Here is a 22575-nt window from a genome sequence, read left to right as displayed (position 1 = left end):
GGTAGCCAGCCAGCCCTGGTCATGAATTCGATGTGGGTGAGGCGGAGATAGCTGTTTTCCATAAAAATCCAGGCTATGGGTAAGGAGGAGGAGCAGGGGTAAGTCTGAGTCCCCTGGGAAGGGAGGCAATCAAAATCAGCTGGAGGGAAAGTCTCAAGGCAGCAAGCCCTGGGAGCCGCTGTTCAGCGAAAAGTCTGCTTTGGGTTCAGGACAAGGAAGAACCCTGACAAAGGCCCCGAGGCAGGGGGTGCCAAGAGAGATAAAGGGGAGCCCCTGGGGGAGCTGTAGCCCAGGGGGGCTCAGGAATTGTTTTATGCCATTCTCCTGTTTGGAAAATAAAGCTATGACTGGGAAGAGACTCTGGGCCTGACTGTGCAGCCTTTGGGGACCGGGGACGAGCCAGCCCCTCCCAAGGTGTAAACAGGGACCCAAGGCACAAAGTCAAAGGGAATCAGGCCGACAGGTGAGGCCAAGCCCTAGGCACAGGCGGGGTGCTGGAACTAGGGGTGCAGGAGCACCCCATGGCTTGAAGTGGGCTCCATCACATAGAGGGGTTACAGCGTGGTTCAATGGCTCTTGGCACCCCCTCCCATGCCACTGGGTGAATTTTCCAGCAGCGCCAGCACTGTCTCCATGTGTGGCTCTGATCCAGGGTAGGGTTGCCGGCATCTGGTTTTTGACCGGAACGCCCAGTCGAAGAAGGAAGACTGGTGGCTCTGGCCAGCACTGCCGACCGGGCCGTTAAAATCCAGTCAGCAGCGCAGCAGGGGCCCATGGCTCAGGCAGGCTCCCTGCCTGCCCAGCTTCACACAGCTCCCAGAAGCAGCCACCAGGTCTGTGCAGCCCCTAGGCGCATGGGTGGCAAGGGAGGCTCCACGCGCTGCCATCGCCCTGAGCACCGGCTGCACAGCTCCCATTGGCAGGGAACCACGACCAATGGGAGCTGTGTGGGTGGCACCTGGGGGCATGAGGGCAGGCCATCCCTGTGCCTAGGGGCTGCAAGGACCTGGTGGTCACTTCCTCGGAGTCATGGTAAGCGCCGACAGGACCCCAGACCCCAACCCCCTCCTGCACCCCAACCCCAGCCCTGAGCCTTCTCCTGCATCCAAAAACCCCTCATCCCTGGCCCCACCCCAGAACCCATACCCCCAGCCGGAGGTAGGGGTGCCAACCCTCCCAGTTTGGCCAGGAGTCTCCCAGAATTGGGCTTGATCTCCCGGAGGCTACTGAAGGCAATCCAGGAGATTGTGGCTGCTAAAAGTCCAGTGGCGCAGGAGGGCTAAGGCAGGCTCCCTACCTGCCCTGGCTCCGTGCTGCTGCCGGAAGTGGCTAGCATGCCCAACAGCGGCCCTGAGGTGCAGGGCCACCAGGGGGTCTCTACGCACTGTCCCCGCCCTGAGTGCCAACTCCACAGCTCCCATTGGCTGGGAATGGGGAATCATGGCCAATGGGAGCTGTGGGGTGGTGCCTGGAGGCAGGGGAAGTGTGCAGAGCTGCCTAGCAGCCCGTGAACCTAGGAGCTGCTGCCAGACCTTGCCTCTGCTTCTGGGAGCCACCCAAGATAAGCACTGCCCGGCCAGAGCCTGCACCCCAACCTGCTGCCACAGCCCCCTCCTGTACCCCAACTCCCAGCTGTGAGTGCTCTCCTGCACCCGAACTCCCTCCCAGAGCCTTCCCCTGCCCCCTCCCACGCCCCAACCCCCTGCCCCTGCCCCCCTCCCGCACCCAAACTCCCTCCCAGAGCCTGCCCCTGTCCCCTGTCCCCTCCCACGCCCCAACCCCCTGCCCCTGCCCCCCTCCCGCACCCAAACTCCCTCCCAGAGCCTGCCCCTGTCCCCTCCCACGCCCCAACCCCCTGCCCCTGCCCCCCTCCCGCACCCAAACTCCCTCCCAGAGCCTGCCCCTGCCCCCCTCCCGCACCCCAACCCCCTGCCCCAGCCCCCTCCCGCACCCAAACTCCCTCCCAGAGCCTGCCCCTGCCCCCCTCCCGCACCCCAACCCCCTGCCCCAGCCCCCTCCCGCACCCAAACTCCCTCCCAGAGCCTGCCCCTGCCCCCCGCCCCGCCCGACAGTGAGGTGGGGCAGAGCGAGCACCGGAGGGGGGAGCGGGGCGGGGCTGCTCCCCTCGGGGCCCCCGGCCGCCCTGACCCGGGAGCAGGCGCCCACCTCCGGCCTCTGCCGGGCAGCGTCGGCAGCGAGAAGCCCGAGGCAGGAAGCCCAACCCCCCGCTGCCTGATTGGCTGCTCCGACCAGGTACCGCCCTCAGCAGCGGCCCTATTGGCCAGCGCCGCCGCCTCTCCGGCGGGCCGAGCTCCTGCGCCCGAAGGGGACCGCGCCGAGCGCTCGCCCCGCGGAGCCCGGACCCCGGCCAGCCCCAGCCCGCCCCAGCCCGAGCCCGGACCCCGGCCAGTCCCGCCCCAGCCCCGAGCCCGGACCCCGGACAGTCCCGCCCCGAGCCCGCCCCGCCCAGCCCCAGCCCGAGCCCGGACCCCGGCCAGCCCCAGCCCGAGCCCGGACCCCGGCCAGTCCCGCCCCAGCCCCGAGCCCGGACCCCGGACCCCGGCCAGTCCCGCCCCGAGCCCGCCCCAGCCCCAGCCCCAGCCCGAGCCCGGACCCCGGCCAGTCCCGCCCCAGCCCCGAGCCCGGACCCCGGCCAGTCCCGCCCCGAGCCCGCCCCGCCCCAGCCCCAGCCCGAGCCCGGACCCCGGCCAGTCCCGCCCCAGCCCCGAGCCCGGACCCCGGCCAGTCCCGCCCCAGCCCCGAGCCCGGACCCCGGCCAGTCCCGCCCCGAGCCCGCCCCAGCCCCAGCCCGGACCCCGGCCAGTCCCGCCCCGTCCCAGCCCCGAGCCCGGACCCCGGCCAGTCCCGCCCCGTCCCAGCCCCGAGCCCGGACCCCGGCCAGCCCCGCCCCGAGCCGGCCCCGAGCCCGGCCAGTGCGAAGCCCGGACCCCGGCCAGCCCCGCCCCGAGCCCGGACCCCGGCCAGTGCGGACCCCGGCCAGTCCCGCCCCGAGCCCGGCCAGTGCGAAGCCCGGACCCCGGCCAGTCCCGCCCCAGCCCCGAGCCCGGCCAGTCCCGCCCAGCCCCGAACCCGGACCCCGGCCAGTGCGGAGCCCGGACCCCGGCCAGTCCCGCCCAGCCCCGAACCCGGACCCCGGCCAGTGCGGAGCCCGGACCCCGGCCAGTCCCGCCCCAGCCCAGAGCCCGCCCCGCCCCCGAGCCCGGACCCCGGCCAGTCCCGCCCAGAGCCCGCCCCGAGCCCGGCCAGTGCGGAGCCCGGACCCCGGCCAGTCCCGCCCCGCCCCAGCCCCGAGCCAGGCCAGCCCAGCCCGAGCCCAGAGCCCCGCGCCCGGACCCCGGCCAGCCTGAGCCCAGAGCCCAGCCCCGAGCCCGGACCCCGGCCAGCCCGAGCCCAGAGCCCGCAGCCCGGCCCGAGCCCGGACTCGCCCCCGCCCCGGAGCCCGACCGGCCCCGGCCCCGTCCAGCGCGGCGCCGAGCCCAGCCCAGCCCACCCCCCGCTGCCGGGAAGAGAGCGGCTGCAGGCTCGACATGGTGAGTGGCGGCTCGCGGGCGGTTGCGGGCATTGACCCCGGGCTCGGCCCGCGGGGGCCGCTGGGCTGCGGACGCTCGCAGCGCCATGTGACAGGCCGGAGGGGGCGCCGGGGTGCGGGGGTAGATGGGCCGGAGGGGGCGCCGGGGTGCGGGGGTAGATGGGCCGGAGGGGGCGCCGGGGTGCGGGGGTAGATGGGCCGGAGGGGGCGCCGGGGTTGATGGGCCGTGTGGGGGCGCGGGGGTTGATGGGCCGTGTGGGGGCGCCGGGGTGCGGGGGTAGATGGGCCGGAGGGGGCGCCGGGGTGCGGGGGTTGATGGGCCGTGTGGGGGCGCGGGGGTTGATGGGCCGTGTGGGGGCGCCGGGGTTGATGGGCCGTGTGGGGGCGCCGGGGTTGATGGGCCGTGTGGGGGCGCCGGGGTGCGGGGGTAGATGGGCCGGAGGGGGCGCCGGGGTGCGGGGGTTGATGGGCCGGAGGGGGTGCGGGGGTTGATGGGCCGTGTGGGGGCGCCGGGGTTGATGGGCCGTGTGGGGGCGCCGGGGTTGATGGGCCGTGTGGGGGCGCCGGGGTTGATGGGCCGTGTGGGGGCGCCGGGGTTGATGGGCCGTGTGGGGGCGCCGGGGTTGATGGGCCGTGTGGGGGCGCCGGGGTTGATGGGCCGTGTGGGGGCGCCGGGGTTGATGGGCCGTGTGGGGGCGCCGGGGTGCGGGGGTAGATGGGCCGGAGGGGGCGCGGGGGTTGATGGGCCGGAGGGGGCGCGGGGGTTGATGGGCCGGAGGGGGCGCGGGGGTTGATGGGCCGGAGGGGGCGCGGGGGTTGATGGGCCGGAGGGGGCGCGGGGGTTGATGGGCCGGAGGGGGCGCGGGGGTTGATGGGCCGGAGGGGGCGCGGGGGTTGATGGGCCGTGTGGGGGCGCCGGGGTTGATGGGCCGTGTGGGGGCGCCGGGGTTGATGGGCCGTGTGGGGGCGCCGGGGTTGATGGGCCGTGTGGGGGCGCCGGGGTTGATGGGCCGTGTGGGGGCGCCGGGGTTGATGGGCCGTGTGGGGGCGCCGGGGTGCGGGGGTAGATGGGCCGTGTGGGGGCGCCGGGGTGCGGGGGTAGATGGGCCGTGTGGGAGGCCGGAGGGGGCGCCGGGGTGCGGGGGTTGATGGGCCGGAGGGGGCGCCGGGGTGCCGGGGTTGATGGGCCGTGTGGGAGGCCGGAGGGGAGGAGGACGAGGGCTCCGGGAACAGGCACGACAGGGCTGAGGTAATTCTGTGCTTCTGCGCTACGCAGGAGCGGCGTGGGTCTGTCGGGGGGAGTGTGCAGGGGTGGCTGGGAGCAGGTGACAGCATGGACAAGCATCAGGGTGTAGCCGTGTTTATCTGTAGCCACAAAAACAACAAGGAGTCCCGTGGCACCTTAAAGGCTAACCGAGCACGGGCAGATTCCCATGTGGTAAGAACATCTAGAGGCCAAGAAACTTCAGGCAGTGGCGGGTCCAAAGTAGCAAGTGGGATCTGGGGCGAGGTGACATCTAGCAGTGGCCCCTTTTGGGAACAGGAGGGAATGAAGAGAAAGTGACTGCTAGGGCAACCTGATGGGGTGTCCAGATAGCATGGTGAGGGGTGCATTAGGAATATCTTAAGAGACGTCATCTGGCCAATATCTGTGCCACTTGGGAGCCTGAACAGCCCATGTTTTGCACGGAGGTGCTCTCCATCATCTAGGACCTTCCCATGTATCCCACCATAAACTCCACTCTCCATGTTATAGCCACTTGTAATGTCTTGGCTGGACTTCTCTGTTCCAGATTCCTGAGCAGGACTTTGGAATAAACACTGAGGATTCTGCCCTTCAAGGAATCTGTCTCAGGTTTTACACTGAGCCCAGAGCAGGCTGAATCAGAGCCCTGAGAGTAAAGTCAGTGCTGTGAGGCTGCCTGTGAGCACAGAGATGATAGGAAAATGCAAAATCTTAGTGCCTTGAATTAAGGAGAGGGACACACACAAAGCCATCAACCTTCCAAAACAGGGGCTGGATGGCTGCCTCATCTCACCCAGACCTGAACTCAGTGCAGCCCACCCAGAAGCTCTCAGCTAGGGAGCGCATGTTCAGCAGCAGCATTTGGCAACCATGCTGACCTTAAAACTGGAAAGAGGTCAGCAGGGGACTAAGCTGAGGAGCCACAGTCTGCGTGGAAGGAGGCTGAGGCCATGAATCAGAGAAGAGCGGGAAATACCTAGACATGTAACTAGTTACAGCATTATGGTATATTGAGGTCTGTGTTGGCATAGAAAGCTATCGCTTTAAGAATGCGGGGAGGCGGGATGGGGGTGAGGTTCTGGTCCTGTTTGTAGGCTAGGTGACTCTGTGGAGAAGTGTCTGGGAGCACTGCAACAGTCAGTCTGAAAAAAGCCTGAAAAGTGGGATGAGTTGTGCTGTGGTCCCTTAGGGAGCAGTCTGTTTTTTCTCTCCCTGTGTTTTGGGTTCTTGGTGGTGGTTCTTCTGAATTGTAAGAAATACAGTAGTGTTATGTTACAACCTTCTAGTAAGAGTATTCTATGTTTTATCTAACTTCTCCATGTGTGTGTGCGCCATGGAACAGAACAAGAATCACTAAAGGGATAGGACCTAACTAATAGGACATTGGGGAGGAATTAACAAGAGGCAGTGAACATAAGTTGAAACAGCACATACTACATTAGCGTACCCAATAGAGGGGTCTGTGGTATACTGAAGGCTTCTGAGAGCAAAGGTATTCCTACCCCTCCCCCCCCCCCCCCCCCCGGGAACAATTTTCTTGTAAGTGTGAATTTCACTCCAAGCATGAGGCTTGCAGTGTGTAGCCTAAACTGCACTGAAACTTTCCTTCGCTGTCAAGTGGTGGCTGGGTCCCATGGAGAGGTTGATAAGTCTGCTGCAGCGGTAGTTAGCAGAGGCTCATGCTTTTAGATTCCGAGGTCCCCAGGTTCAGTCTGTGTTACAGGTGCGATGTTGTTTACTCAAGCACAGCTCTATCTGATGTTGATAGGAGTCTGGCCTAGTCAGGAACTGTGTCAGGATCTCAGGTTTTAGCTCTTTAAAGCAGGTTTTGAGTGTAGGTTTTCATAGCCCTCATCACTGAAACATCTGAGTGCCTCTGTAATATGCAAGCAGAGAAGCTCCTTATCCAAATTATCCGGCTGGGACAGAGGAGATGTGTAAAGTGAAAACAGCAGAGACTGATGGGAGGCGCTCAGCAGTGAGCCCCAAAGGAATAAACAGGCTGTTGGTGATGCAGTTTGTTGACACACCCCTTGATAGCCCTTCTAAGCTACAAACATTTAACATTAAGCAATGGGGATTTTGATAGCCAAGACTGTGAATCTGTCAGCAGCTGTTTGATCTGAACAAATAACCCATCCTGGTTGTGGTGGGGGATGATCTGCACCCTGCAGAAGGGCTACGTTAACTGAGGGCAACTGGAAGTCACTACATTGTTCTGAATCCCGTTAGCTAAATGGTTGACAGTGCTTGTGTTGATGGAAAGGTTCAGCAGATGGCAACTCAAATGGGGCAGGGACTAGAGGGTGAGTTGTAGCTCACTAAAGAGTCACACCACTCTGGGTCCTTTGGGAGAGAAGATTTGGGAGGTTCATGAGATAGGAAGAAGAGATGATTAAGCCAAGGCTACCAGAGCCTAGATCAAACAGAAGACTAAACGCCGAATTCTATAAACCAAGAATAGTTTGGGGCACTAAAGAAATCAAGGTGGTATTTGCTTTACCCTGTTATTACAGTACAATAATAGTCCCCTATTTATTGATCTTTCATCAGTGGCTCTCAAAGTGCTCTTCTAACATTTCGTAATTTAAGCCTCACAACACACTTCCCTCCCCCCCTCAACTCGTACAGATGAGTAAACTGAGGCACTGAGCAGTTAAGTGACTTGCCAAAGTTCACGCAGCGACTCGGTGACAGTGCCAAGAATGGAACCCAGGAGTCCTGACTCACCCATTGCCCATTCTAACCACTGGACCACACTCCCTCTTCCACTATGTTGGGGAGATGACGATCTTTTAAGATCCAAGCTTCTGCTGGTAGCTCAGCAGGAATGTAGTGGGTACAAGAGAAAGCAATATTTGTCCCCCGTCTCTAAGGAAGCTGAAGCATTTAAGTGGCTTAGTTGGAATAAGCTTCCCAATGCAACAATCCAGGCTGATTGAACAAGCATTGGGAGGATGAGAAAGCCAGGGCCCTAATGGCTCATTTGGAAGATGGGGGTGGAGTCGGCTGGGCTTCCTGGCTTCCTCAGGCCCATGTTTCCAGTTGATAATTAAATTGCTCATGTTTCCCAGCAGAACCAGGGCGGAACAGGCTGTTCCAACATCAGCAAACTCCCAATAAATGACATTTGCACATTGTTTCATAAGCTGGGCTGACGTGTGGCAGGGCCCCCACAAATGGGGAGCCATGGAGATTATCAGACTTTTTAGGACTCTGTGTTTGGCAAAACAGCCAGGGCTGTAGGACTTTAAAAAGCTAACTGGAACTATGTTTTAATTGCCTGCAGCCTCCCACCCCAGTTCTAAGTAGAGAAAGAAACTTGGATGCTCGGGGCCTGAGTTTGCTTTCACTTCCCTGGTGCAAGTGCAGAGCGGCTCCTCTGAAATCAATGGACTAACTCTGACGCGGGGTGAGAAGCAGGCCCGCTGGTCCTGTGACATTGGTTACTCTCTCATGGGATGGGGACTGAGCTTTCTCTGCTCACATAGACCCTCCCATGGAATGTTGTCCAGCACAAATGTTTGTTCTTGGCCTTTGATCTTCTAGTTCAGGGATCTCGAACTCAAATCACCATGAGGGCCACATGAGGACTAGTACGTTGGCCCGAGGGCTGCATCACTGACACCTTTTCATACAACGATATAAAAGTATAGTTAAAAAATGAAGAGTAATATAGTATCCTGGGAACTACAGGCCAGTCAGCCTCACCTCAGTCCCTGGAAAAATCATGGAGCAGGTCCTCAAAGAATCAATCCTGAAGCACTTGCATGAGAGGAAAGTGATCAGGAACAGCCAGCATGGATTCACCAAGGGAAGGTCATGCCTGACTAATCTAATTACCTTTTATGATGAGATTACTGGTTCTGTGGATGAAGGGAAAGCAGTGGATGTATTGTTTCTTGACTTTAGCAAAGCTTTTGACACGGTCTCCCACAGTATTCTTGTCAGCAAGTTAAGGAAGTATGGGCTGGATGAATGCACTACAAGGTGGGTAGAAAGCTGGCTAGATTGTCGGGCTCAACAGGTAGTGATCAATGGCTCCATATCTAGTTGGCAGCCAGTATCAAGTGGAGTACCCCAAGGGTCGGTCCTGGGGCCGGTTTTGTTCAATATCTTCATAAAATGATCTGGAGGATGGTGTGGATTGCACTCTCAGCAAATTTGCGGATGATACTAAACTGGGAGGAGTGGTAGATACGCTGGAGGGGAGGGATAGGATACAGAAAGACCTAGACAAATTGGAGGATTGGGCCAAAAGAAATCTGATGAGGTTCAATAAGGATAAGTGCAGGGTCCTGCACTTAGGACGGAAGAACCCAATGCACAGCTACAGACTAGGGACCGAATGGCTAGGCAGCAGTTCTGCGGAAAAGGACCTAGGGGTGACAGTGGACGAGAAGCTGGATATGAGTCAGCAGTGTGCCCTTGTTGCCAAGAAGGCCAATGGCATTTTGGGATGTATAAGTAGGGGCATAGCGAGCAGATCGAGGGACGTGATCGTTCCCCTCTATTCGACATGGGTGAGGCCTCATCTGGAGTACTGTGTCCAGTTTTGGGCCCCACACTTCAAGAAGGATGTGGATAAATTGGAGAGAGTCCAGCGAAGGGCAACAAAAATGATTAGGGGACTGGAACACATGAGTTATGAGGAGAGGCTGAGGGAGCTGGGATTGTTTAGCCTGCAGAAGAGAAGAATGAGGGGGGATTTGATAGCTGCTTTCAACTACCTGAAAGGGGGTTCCAAAGAGGATGGCTCTAGACTGTTCTCAATGGTAGCAGATGACAGAACGAGGAGTAATGGTCTCAAGTTGCAGTGGGGGAGGTTTAGGTTGGATATTAGGAAAAACTTTTTCACTAGGAGGGTGGTGAAGCACTGGAATGTGTTATCTAGGGAGGTGGTGGACTCTCCTTCCTTAGAGGTTTTTAAGGCCTGGCTTGACAAGCCCTGGCTGGGATGATTTAATTGGGGATTGGTCCTGCTTTGAGCAGGGGGTTGGACTAGATGACCTTCTGGGGTCCCTTCCAACCCTGATATTCTATGATTCTATGATTCTATGCTATTAAAAGTCAATGTATTAACTTTTTTAAAACTGTAATGTGAAGAGGGGTTTTAAGGAATAGTTACAGGTGTTTATATTTTATTATGTGGTCAAGTAACACTGATGATGATCTACAGTAACAGTCTATCAACATAGCTGTAATGGCAGGAACTTTTTAAAGTAACTATTCATACAAAATATGTTGCCACTTTTAACAAACATTCTTCCCAACTACTCACAGCAAAGAATCATACATGTTGAACTTCATACCTCTGACTGCTCATCTAGTCCATGAATCCCCGCCCCCGCCCCGGCCCCGCCTCTTCTCCACCTCCTCCCCTGAGCACACCCGTGTCCCCACTCCTCCCCCTCCCTCCTGGAAAGTCCTGAGCACTACCAAACAGCTGTGTGGTGGCAGGAAGCGCTGGGAGGTAGGCAGAGGAGCAGGGACGTGGCACCCTCGGGCAGGGAGGGGTGAGGGGAGCTTGGCTGCCGGTGGAGTCGGCGCCTGGGCCACGTGTTTGAGACCCCTTTTCTAGTTCATACTTGCTTAACTTGGTCCATAGTCCATTCCTTTACTAAATCAGTGGTTTCAAACAACAGACACTGCTCACTAGCTAACTGGGTCATATACAGCAGCATACATAGAACTCAGAGGCTTTTCTTCCAGAGCACAAACGTCTAGCACAGTGGTTCTCAAACTTTTGTACTGGTGGCCCCTTTCACATAGCAAGCCATGGAGTGTGACCCCCCCCCTTAAAATTAAAAATGCTTTTAAATATATTTATCACCATTATAAATACTGGAGGCAAAGCAGGGTTTGGGGTGGAGGCTGACAGCTCACGACCCCCCATGTAATAACTTCTCAACCCCCTGAGGGGTCCTGAACCCCAGTTTGAGAATCGCTGCTCTAGCACTTATGCTAAAGGAGATTTTATTTGAGTGGTGGTAATATTAAGGTATATAGACTGTGGATTGCAGCCACTAAGAGGCAACATAGGCGCACACTTAAGCAGGTCTGAGCACCCCACTCCAGTTGGGGTGCCACAAACGTGTTTCCCTAGTGCATGACTGCCTCACATAATTCATTTTCCTTCCACTCCTCCCTATCCTGGATTACTTATCAGTTCTTTGCTCAGCCAGAGCAAGCCCACTAAAGGAGAGAGAAGTTCAGTGCAGTACTTTCATTTAAATATAGCTTCCTTTGTTAATGCAGGGCTAATGGTAAGCAAAAGGGAAAAGGACGGGCTCTAGTTAAATTTTAAAAAGAAGTGAATGGCTAGGAGGAAGGGCAAGTGTGGGGTTAGAAAAGATTTGGGGTAGAAGATTTGGGAGGTTCATGAGATAGGAAGAAGAGATGATTAAGCCAAGGCTACCAGAGCCTAGAACAAACGGAAGACTAAAGGCACAAATCTATAAACCAAGAATAGTTTTGGGCACTAAAGAAATCAAGGTGGTATTTGCTTTACATTGTTATTACAGTACAGTAATAGCCCTCTATTTATCCTCTTTCATTAGTGGCTCTCAAAGTGCTCTTCAAACATTAATAATTTGAGCCCCACAATGCATGTGCCCCACAAACTCGTACAGATGAGTAAACTGAGGTTGGGAGGAGAAGTGAAAGTGTGGCCGCATGCACAAACACCCACATAATTGTGGTATTTGGATGTAGGATCCCAAGATGGGAGAGGGAAGTAGAATGACTTTGGAATTTGATGTATAGCTGCAAAACCAGGGAAAGTGCTGCATAGTTAAAAATGAATGAATGCAAAGTCACAGGGTTGATTTTTCTTCCCATTTATGTCCTTGTAAATCAGGAGTAACTTCATGGAAATCAATGGTGGTTGCACGCTGATAGGGCCTTTATCAACCACTTTGCACCAGTGCAGGTTTAGAGCTGATAGCAGAATCAGACTCTAATACCCCCCCATTCTGCACTGGTTTCCAGCACACCAAGGGCAGAATCTTATTTGTATCTCAGCAGCACCTAGAGGTCCCAACTAAAGATCAGGGTTCCATTTTGTGTGTGTGTGTGTGTGTGTGGTGGGGGGGTGGGTCACAAACCCAGAGTGAGGCAGCCCCTGCCCTGAAGAGCTCATGGACTATAAATAGACAAGCCAAAGGGGTGGGAGAAAAGGATATTGTGATCCCCATTTACAGCTGAAGAACTGAGGCCCAGAGATGTTAAGTGACTTGCCTCATGTCTTGCAGGGAGTCTGAAATCCAAGCTGGACTCCAGTGCTTTAACTTACCAGACCATTCTTCCTTGCTGACTCCCATATGGGGTTGGATTCAGAATAACTCCATAGGCTTTGGCAGAGTCACTCCAGATTTTCTACTGTGTAACTGAGAGCAGGCTCTGGCCTTGAAAGCGTGGCAGAGTACTGGTCTAGGGTGACCGTATGCCGCATGCTCTGTGTTTTAGAAATCCTGGGTTTGCTGAACGAACCAGCTCCCACATGTTTTGCTGTTTTTAAGAATGGAATCATTTGCTCATCACCTGCTCCAGGGAATGTTTTGGATCCACCTCATACACTTGCTACATACACATGATTGTAAACATGTGGGCGCTGCAGGCAGCCAAAGGTGTGCCAAGATCGCAGTGCTCTAGCCAGGAGGAGAAGGTGGTAGGAGAAATAACAATGTGTAAACACCACAAGGTCAGCATTTCCCTCTGCTTTTAGCCACTCCATGCTCTACACAGCTCTCGGGGAAACTTCAGAGGAGAGGCCCAGGCTGGTGAATCTGACTGGAATCTGAGCAGAAGTTCTGTGGGGTTTCTGGAGACACAGCCCAAGGCTCAGATCTTCGGAGGTCTTTAGGGTCCTAACGCTCATTGAAATCAAGATATGTTAAAGGGGCCAGCTTTTCATGGTCTCAGGTTGGGCATGGGGACCCAAAATTCCATAGTTCTGAGACCAGAAGGGACCACTGTGATCAGCTAGCCTGACCTCCTTCATAACAAGGCAAACTGCGACAACCAGACTCCTCAAAAAGAAAAGGAGTACTTGTGGCACCTTAGAGACTAACAAATTTATTTGAGCATGAGCTTTCGTGAGCTACAGCCCACTTCATCGGATGAATGCAGTGGAAAATACAGTGGGGAGATTTTATATACACAGAGAACATGAAACAATGGGTGTTACCATACACACTGTAACGAGAGTGATCAGGTAAGGTGAGCTATAACCAGCAGGAGAGAAGGGAGGAAAAACAACAACTTCAGAAACAGACTCCAATGAGAGACTGCTGAATTGGAATTAATTTGCAAACTGGACACCATTAAATTAGGCTTCAATAAAGACTAGGAGTGGATGTGTCATTACACAAAGTAAAACTATTTCCCCATGTTTATTCTCCCCCCCACACACACACACACACACACTGTTCCTCACATGTTCTTGTCAACTGCTGGAAATGGCCCATCTTGATTATCACTACAAAAGGTTTTTTTCTCTCCTGCTGGTAATAGCTCACCTTAACTGACCACTCTCATTATAGTGTGAATGGTAACACCCATTGTTTCATGTTCTCTGTGTATTTAAAATCGTCCTACTGTATTTTCCATTGTATGCATCCGATGAAGTGAGCTGTAGACCACGAAAGCTTATGCTCAAATAAATTTTAGTTTATAAGGTGCCACAAGTACTCCTTTTCTTTTTGCAGATACAGACTAACATGGCTGCTACTCTGAACCCTGATGCTTAACAATGTCTCCCACCTTGTATTTAGCTGTGATACACTGGGTTACCTTTTCCAGACCTGTAGAAGAGCTTTGTGGAGCTCAAAAGTTTGTCTCTTTCACCAACAGAAGCTTGTCCAATAACAAAAGTTACCTCACCCACTTTGTATCTCTCCTATCCTGGGAGAAACATGGCTACAACACCATTGCAAATAACAATGGCAGATACGGAATTTATCCTATGTGTTAATTAGACATTGGAGTTAAATAGATATGAACAAAACAACATATTTCACTAGTTCTCTAGCTACCACAGATTCTTCTAGGCTAAACAAGACCTGATTTTCCATTTTCTTCATGGAGACCAAAAAACAAACAATTGGTTTGTTTCAGTCTTCCAAGGAGCTTTTATATGCCATAAAGAAGCAAAAAGTGGCACAATCCATTTCTTCCCCTTACGTAAGAACGGCTATACTGGGAAAAACCAATGGCCCATCTAGCCCCGTGTCCTGTCTTCCAACAATGGTCAGTGCCAGGTGCTTCAGAGGGAATGAACAGAACAGGGCAGTTATCAAGGGATCCATCCCCTGTTGTCCAGTATCAGCTTCTGGCAACTAGCGGTTTAGGGACACCCGGAGCATGGGATTGTGTCACTAGCTAATAGCCATTGATGGACCTAACCTCCATGAACTTCTCTATTTCTTTTTTTTTTAACCTAGTTATACTTTTGGCCTTCACAGCATCCCCTGGCAATGAGTTCCACTGGTTGGCTGTGTTCAGGGGCAGCAGGTTTGTGTAATTTTTGGTGGTGCCCAGAACAGGTCCAAGTCCCGCCTCCCTCCCCACCTGCCTAAGGCTCTGGGAGGGAGTTTGGGAGGGGGGAGGGGTCGGGCTCTGGGAGGGAGTTCGGGCGCAAGCTCTGGGTTGGGGGGTTGGGGTGCAGGAGGGGGTGTGGGTGTCAGGCTCTAGGAGGGAGTTTGCACGCAGGGTCTGGGCTGGGGTAGGGGTTTGAGGTGTGGGAGAGAGTGAGGGGTACAGTGCGTACCTCGGGTGGCTCCCGAAAGCAACCCACACGCCCCTCTGGCAGCAGCTCCTAGACGGGGCCGGAGGGGTCACCATGCGCTGCTGTCTGCAGGCACCACCCCGCAGCTCCCATTGGCCACAGCTCAGGGCGGGGGTAGCATGTGGAGACGTGTCCCTCCCTGTGTTCCCCCCAGGGGCTGCAGGGACATGCTGGCCGCTTCCAGAAGCGGAGCAGGCGGGAAGCCGCCTTAGCCGTTGTGCTGCCTGGCCTTTTAAAATGATCTGTTTTAATTGATTCATTGAATTTCATCTGCCATTTGGTTGCTCAGTCACCTAGTTCAGTGAGATCCCTTTGTAACTCTTCACAGTTAGCTTTGGGCTTAACTATTTTCAGTAATTTTGTATCATCTGCAAATTTTGCCACCCTTTTTCCAGATAATTTATGACTATGTTGAATAGCATAGAGCCTTGGGGTGATCCCACTATTTATTTTTCTCCACTGAAAACTAACCATTTATTCCTACCCTTTGTTTTCTATCTTTTAACCAGTTACTGGTCCATGAGGACCTGCGTTCTTATCCCATGACAACTTATTTTGCATAAGAACCTTTGGTGAGGGAACTCCACTTGTCAAAGGCTTTCTGAAAGCCCAAGCACACTCTAGCCACTGGATCCACTTTAAAGTCCACTTTACAGTATGATTGTTCAGACAGCTGGAAAGTGCATATTGTTTACTTTGCACCCTGGAGAATGAGATCCTGCCAGGTGCTGAAGGCTCTGAGCTCTGTACTGGGTTCTCACAGACACAGCTCCTGTGTAACATGCACAGAACCATCCAAAAGGGAAGAACATTTACAAACAAGTGCAATCTCGACAGCCCAACCCCCAGCATCCTCTCTCTGCTTCAGAGGATATCAGGCAATCATTAGCAGAGGAAGTGATTCAGTGAAAGGGAACCTCTCCTGCGTACGCTCTCACGCAGCTGCACCTTGACAGTGTGTGGGCTGGGCTCTGTTAACACAAGCTTCAGCAGGGGCTCGCATATACAAGCTGCACAGTCCTCTGAGGTCTGGTGCTTCCCCCAATATTCCACGAGAGTTCTTTTAAAGAGTCTCCTGGGACTCTTTTCCATCTGAAAGAATCATCCCAGGCCGTTGCCGCTGCCTCCAGGCTGAATTGGCAAGAGGTAAGTCAGCTTCTGACTTCACGGAATTGTTCTTGTTTTTAACCTTTTAAAAAAATCGTCTGGGGAAGAGGGTCTGGTGCCTAGGGGACGCTGGGTTAGCAGTGTAGTTGCTTCTGTCTGGTGAAAGGGGTTTCCTCCAGGGGGCCTGGCATTGTCCAGTCTGGTTGGTTTCATTTGCTGAGACTCCATGGTGCAGTTATATGGTGGGATTATCATCTGATTGGAAGGATGGGGCTGAGCACACACATCCCTCTTGCTGGCAAATCTCCCTGTCACTGAATGGCATGTGCTGGGCTATGTCACTGCTTGTATGTCCACCCCTTTCCCCTGCCCTTTGCCTGCCTCGTCTATGGAGATTGTGAACTCTTCAGGGCAGGTTTGTGCAGTGCCTAGAACAACGGCGCCCTGGCTTTGGTTGGTCCCTAGACACCACCAAAATAAACCAAGTTAATAATAATGGAATGTGGGAAGGATGGGAATGAAGCAGCTGCTGGTCAATGGGAGTTTTGCACATGTGAGGATTATGGGATCTGATGCTAAGGCACATGACACCACCAGGGGCTAGGAAATGGATCAAGACTTGCTTTGGGAGGGATCATCCAACAGGCAGCCAGCTGCTCTGGGCAGATTTAGAACAGGGATTTAGGGCCAAATCGTGCTGCCAGTGAAGTCAGTGGGAGTGTACAGGTATCTGTAAGAACCTGTTGATCGGTCTTCCATCAGGGAAGGCATCGCTAGGGGGTCTCCTTCCAGATGGGTGCGTTGGTCACTTTCTTTTAGGTGTCCCCCAAAAGTGGCATTTGAGGGACCCAGTCAGTGTCATTTATTCAATGGGGTGCTTTAATGAAATGGCTCATTCTGGGGTACTTGTGCTTGGGATGCATAAGCCCAGTTTGGTGCTCTGATAACACAGCGGTGAGTGTGTAACAAATGCCAATGCAGAGAGATACCAGAACTCCTTGGAGCCAGATGGATGAGCAGGCAAAATGGACCACTTGGGTTCCGGGGCGGGTCTGGACACTGCAGGAGGAAGAGCAGGATTAGCCCTTTAGGAAGGGTATTTTTAAACCTCAAGGAAATGCCCACCCTGTCTTTGCCTTAGTTTTCACCCCATTCACTAATTGCTGAAGCCATGTGTCAGTGTGCATCAGCTGTGGCTTCTCACTTCCCATAGTTCCAGTGACACTGTACAATGGTGGTCTTTTGAGATGCTACTTGCAGACTAAGTGGGGAAGGTTTAGATTGGATATTAGGAAAAACTTTTTCACTAAGAGGGTGGTGAAACACTGGAATGCGTTACCTAGGGAGGTGGTAGAATCTCCTTCCTTAGAGGTTTTTAAGGTCAGGCTTGACAAAGCCCTGGCTGGGATGATTTAACTGGGAATTGGTCCTGCTTTGAGCAGGGGGTTGGACTAGATGACCTTCTGGGGTCCCTTCCAACCCTGATATTCTATGATTCTAACAGCCCAGCATCAGAAAGGCAGAAGTGTAACTCCCCCACAGGAGAAAGGGGAAGCAGCCCTTTGAGAAAGCGTGAGCTTATCTGCATGTATCCGCAACTGCAGTGGAAACAACCAGAAAAACAGCTGCCCAGTTTTAACATGCTCTGGTGCGTAAGAGTCCTCTGAGCAGAATTAAACAAAGGCAGCTCCCCTTGTACTGACTGCATGTCCAAGGTGTCCCGCTATGGCAGGCAGATTCTCTAGCAGAGTGGACATTAAAGCGTAGATCTATGAGAGTCAAGGGGGCTTCTCTCACCAGCGGAGGTACGCCATCTCTCCCAGAAGCGGTAGCTATGTAGATGGGAGAAGCCCTCTGTTAACATAGTACTGTGTACACCGGAAGTTAGGTCGGTATAACTGCATTGCTTGTTCAAACCCCTGAGCAATGTGGTTATACAGACATAAGTTTGTAGTGTAAACCAAGGCTCAGAGCCTGTAAAAGTGGCTCCAGGGTGGCTTATCCTTGATGTTATTCTAGTGAAGTCAGTGCAGTTACATCTGGGATGAATTTGTCCCATTGGCTTTAGGCTAGGGCTCCCCAGTACTGGAATGGGATGGTTTTATAATTTGGGAGTGATGACAATGGGAGTAGTAATCTTGGATTTCTATAGTTCCACTTGTCCTAAAGAAACCCAATGCACACCAAAAACCATTTACCCACGAATTGCTACTCTGTGAAACGGCAGCTCTTCCAGGAAAGGAAAGACACTAATAAGCCGCTTCATGTACTGCTGAAAGGCAGCCTCCTCTGGGGCCCGGCATGGCAGCGAATAGTCCACTGTTAGGAACGAAAACAAAGGGGACTGTATCCAGCTGAAACTGCAGGGTGGATCTTATTCTGCAGAATGTCATGAACTGGAAAAAAGAAAAGGAGTACTAGTGGCACCTTAGAGACTAACCAATTTATCTCTAAGGTGCCACAAGTCCTCCTTTTCTTTTTGCAAATACAGACTAACACGGCTGCTCCTCTGAAACCTGTCATTAAGTGGAAAGCAATGTGTCTTAGACTGATTGCTCTTCTTTCCTATCACAGCAGTTCTCAAACTGTGGTCTGCAGGCACTTGGTGGTCTGAGGAGAGCTGGCTGCCACATGGTTCCTTCCTTTTTTCCACCTGCTAAATTGCATTAAGAGAAGCTAAAAATATCTCCTTACTTTACTCTTCCATGTTGTCAATTACTGCCATCAGACAAGGATATTGTGCAACAGTAAACAGGAGGGAAACTGTCTTTGCCTGGGAGCAAGGACTGTGACCTCGTCATTCTTTAGCCTGACCTCTCGCTGCAGTCCTCTGTTCTGCCCCCCTCTGATGCCACAGAGCAGCAGAGAGCCTGTGGTAGGGAAGCTGCTCCCCTTTGGCCTTTCAATATTTCAAAGGAAACCCGAAGAGGAAGAGAGTATTAGAGCTACATTAAATAACTATTTCCAAAGACTGATTTCATATCATAGAATCATAGAATATCGGGGTTGGAAGGGACCTCAGGAGGTCATCTAATCCAACCCCCTGCTCAAAGCAGGACCGATCCCCAACTAAATCATCTCAGCCAGGGCTTTGTCAAGCCTGACCTTGAAAACTTCTAAGGAAGGAAATGTGGGAGCCTCGGATTCAGTTCCCCGTTCTGTCTGAGGGAGAGAAGGCGTTTGAATAGAGGTCTCCCAGTCCTCTCAGGTGCAAGCTCAGAACTACTGGGTTCTGGGATATTCTGCTGTGGGGCTCCCTCACTCTCTCCTGCTGAAGCTGTCCCACTCTGGATAAATAATGAACGAGCAATTGGACCGGGGGCCTGGACCCAGGGTCTGCTGCCCCCTAGGTGGGTGCCCTAGTGATTGACTACAGACCCATTCTCCCTCTCTCTGGCCCAATGATTCTTCCACTGTGACTAAATGTTTAACTAATTACTGGGCCAAAGCGAGTGAATGTGAGCCTGACACTGTAGTCCAGTAGTTAGGGTAGCCAGCTGGGAGTTGGAGACCCTGGGTCTAGCCCTACTTCTCAACTCCCTCTCTTTCTGGGAGGGGCAGTGACCAGGGCCATTCCTGGGGGCAGGGTACGGAGCCTGGGGCAGAAGTGACGAATCCGTCACTTCTGGAACCCACCCTGCTGGGCGGCGGATAAGAAAGGCTGAGGGAGGCAGTGCTTCTCCAGACAGCCAGGTGTGGCCCTGTCCGCACTCTGCCACCCCAGGGCCCTGCTTCAGCAGTGCTGCTGGGCTCCAGGGGGCTGGGCTATGCCGCTCTCCCTTCTGGCACTTGGGGGGTGGGGGTGCGGGCACTAGCCAGCCTGGGGCGGGGGCCAGTGGCAGTGGTGGGGGGCCATGGGTTCTGGGACATGCAGAAGGGGTGGGGCTGGGTTCACGCACCGCCCATGCACACCAGCCAGTCGCGCTGGCCAGTGGGGCCCAGAGCAGTCGCCCTGATTCGCCGTACCCTAGGGATGGCTCTGGTAGTGACTGCTCTTGGACTTTGCTCCCCTTTACACCTTACTGATTTCTGGCAAGAAACTGGATTTGCTGCCTTAAGAGGCATTAGCAGCCACAGCCTCCCCTCCAGGAGAGAGTGTGTCTGCCAGTGGCAGAGGAAGGGTTACTATGGGGAAGGTGGCATGTGCTCTCCTTACAGCCCAGCAGGAGATCTGCTAGCTTAGGGGCCTGCAAGGGGAGCAGCTCTCCCCATTGCTCCATGAAGTGATGATCAGGAAGCTCCACAAGGCAAAGTTCAAGGCATCTCCTGCCCCTTGTGCCAGGGGAGGGGAATCTGCATCTGGGAGAGTATGTCCCCTGCTTCTTACATCTATGCCAGGACAATGGTAAAGAATCACATGAAGAGCTGCTTTCTTCTATCACTGAACTAGGAACTCTGTTAGAATAAGGAAAACAGTATTAGCCCTAAGCCGCTCTGTCCTTCGCTCTGCTTCCCTGGAGAGCTTAGAACCTTTCTATCAAAGGGCATGCATGCCCTGTAGCGCCACCTTCAGGCTAGTGTGGCTCTGCTGGAGCCTGCCTTAGTTTCCCCTTTACTCGGGGCCACACAGTCCAGATAATTCAAAACACTCCCCTTCTGGGATCCAATTATTAAGTCCTGCACAGCGTCTTTCAAAAGAGAACTCAAACTACAGCCTTCACTCCTTTTTCATCAGGGCCTAGCTCAGTCCCTCCTCCCTGACAGTCGATCTCCCATCACCTCTTGCCTGGAATTTGGCCTTTCCACAGGCCATTGGTGTCTTCCCCCTGTTGACTTAGGAGCCTTCTTGCTCCCTGCTATGCTTGCAGGCATCTGCAAATCCCCGTCTGCAGCTGCTTCCCCTTTTATAAGGTCCAAGCGCCTTCCCTGAAGCCCAGTTGGACAGCAGGTAATCAGTCAGCTGCACTGAACCCTGCCCCCTCCTAAAGGGGATAGTCATCCTGGCCCAGATCCACAAAGGTATGTAGGCTCCTAATTTCCATTGAAGTCAAGGGATGTGAGGAGGCTAAATGGATCTGGGGCCCTGTGCTGCTGTCATGCCCAGCTCCCTGGCACAGATTTAAAGGGACATGACACATCCTCCCAGGAGGGTCGTTAAGATGATGGATGAGAAAGGAAACCAGCCCACAGGGAAATGTTGCAAACATCACAGTAGGAATACAACGGTGCAGGGAATACAATACAGGGATGCCCTGTAAAGCAAATGGGGTCAAGGGAGGCCAGGACTGTAATGAAAAGCAGTACCAGGGCAGGGCGGGTTCATGAGTGAACATGGCAGAGATGGGTCACACTGAAGTTCTTAGGGCCTTGAAATGAGATCGCTGAAGCTGATTTGTGCAAAGCCTCTCTCAGCCAGGGCTGCAGGAGAGAAGGTCCATGGCAATACACAAGCAGGAGACTCAGGTTCTGATGGCTGGACAAAGGGAGGCAACTCCAGACAGATACTAACTGCCCTTGCTTAGGTCTCCAGCAGGGGTTTGCTCTTTAAATAGGAGCAATAGGGACCTTATGTGCTAGGGCAGCAGACATAAACTCTGGGAGGGAATCATAGAATATCAGGGTTGGAAGGGACCACGGGAAGTCATCTAGTCCAACCCCCTGCTCAAAGCAGGACCAATCCCCAATTAAATCATCCCAGCCAGGGCTTGTCAAGCCAGGCCTTAAAAACCTCTAAGGAAGGAGAGTCCACCACCTCCCTAGATAACACATTCCAGTGCTTCACCACCCTCCTAGTGAAAAAGTTTTTCCTAATATCCAACCTAAACCTCCCCCACTGCAACCTGAGACCATTATTCCTTGTTCTGTCATCTGCTACCACTGAGAACAGTCTAGATCCATCCTCTTTGGAACCCCCTTTCAGGTAGTTGAAAGCAGCTATCAAATCCCCTCTCATTCTTCTCTTCTGCAGACTAAACAATCCCAGTTCCCTCAGCCTCTCCTCATAAATGATATGCTCCAGCCCCTTAATCATTTTTGTTGCCCTTTGCTGGACTCGTTCCAATTGTTCCACATCCTTCTTGTAGCGTGGGGTTCCAAAACGGGTCACAGTACTCCAGATGAGGCCTCTCCAATGTCGAATAGAGGGGAACGATTACGTCCCTCGATCTGCTGGCAGTGCTCCTACTTATACATCCCAAAATGCCATTAGCCTTCTTGGCAACAAGGACACACTGCTCACTCATATCCAGCTTCTCGTCCATTGTAACTCCTAGGTCCTTTTCTGCAGAACTGCTGCCGAGCCATTCGGTCCCTAGTCTGTAGCGGTACATGGGATTCTTCCGTCCTAAGTGCAGGACTCTGCACTTGTCCTTGTTGAACCTCATCAGATTTCTTTTGGCCCAATCCTCCAATTTGTCTAGGTCGCTCTGTATCCTATCCCTACCCTCCAGCATATCTACTACTCCTCCCATCTTAGTGTCATCTGCAAACTTGCTGAGGGTGCAATTAATCCAATCATCCATATCATTGATAAAGATGGACAAACCATCCCAATGAGTCGAAAGAATAGTAAATATGGCAGGCGACCAGCTTGGCTTAATGGTGAAATCCTAGCGGATCTTAAATATAAAAAAGAAGCTTACAAGAAGTGGAAGGTTGGACATATGACCAGGGAAGAGTATAAAAATATTGCTCGGGCATGTAGGAATGAAACCAGGAGGGCCAAATCGCACCTGGAGCTGCAGCTAGCAAGAAGGGTTTCTTCAGGTATGTTGGCAACAAGAAGAAAGCCAAGGAAAGTGTGGGCCCCTTACTGAATGAGGGAGGCAACCTAGTGACAGAGGATGTGGAAAAAGCTAATGTACTCAATGCTTTCTTTGCCTCTATCTTCACGAACAAGGTCAGCTCCCAGACTGCTGCGCTGGGCATCACAAAATGGGGAAGAGA

General features: G+C 53.8%; 1 protein-coding gene across 2 annotated transcripts in view; it reads left to right on the top strand.

Moving 5' to 3' along the window:
* The first annotated feature begins 2997 nt into the window (after nt 1-2997).
* Nucleotides 2998-22575, top strand: part of ECE1 (endothelin converting enzyme 1) — a 117400-nt gene continuing 97822 nt past the window's right edge. Inside the window, exon 1 of one of the 2 annotated variants that reach the window (XM_073317220.2) lies at nt 2998-3551. In XM_073317220.2, coding sequence (XP_073173321.2) covers nt 3549-3551 — 3 coding nt within the window. In that variant the 5' untranslated portion in view covers nt 2998-3548. Of the gene's footprint in view, nt 3552-15512; nt 15730-22575 lie in introns of those variants that run through there. The other variant, XM_073317221.2, reaches the window with a different exon arrangement.

The sequence above is a fragment of the Lepidochelys kempii genome, chromosome 18, assembly GCF_965140285.1.
Source record: "Lepidochelys kempii isolate rLepKem1 chromosome 18, rLepKem1.hap1, whole genome shotgun sequence".
Classification (NCBI taxonomy): Eukaryota; Metazoa; Chordata; order Testudines; family Cheloniidae; genus Lepidochelys; species Lepidochelys kempii.
This window is presented reverse-complemented; position numbering and strand designations above follow the sequence as displayed.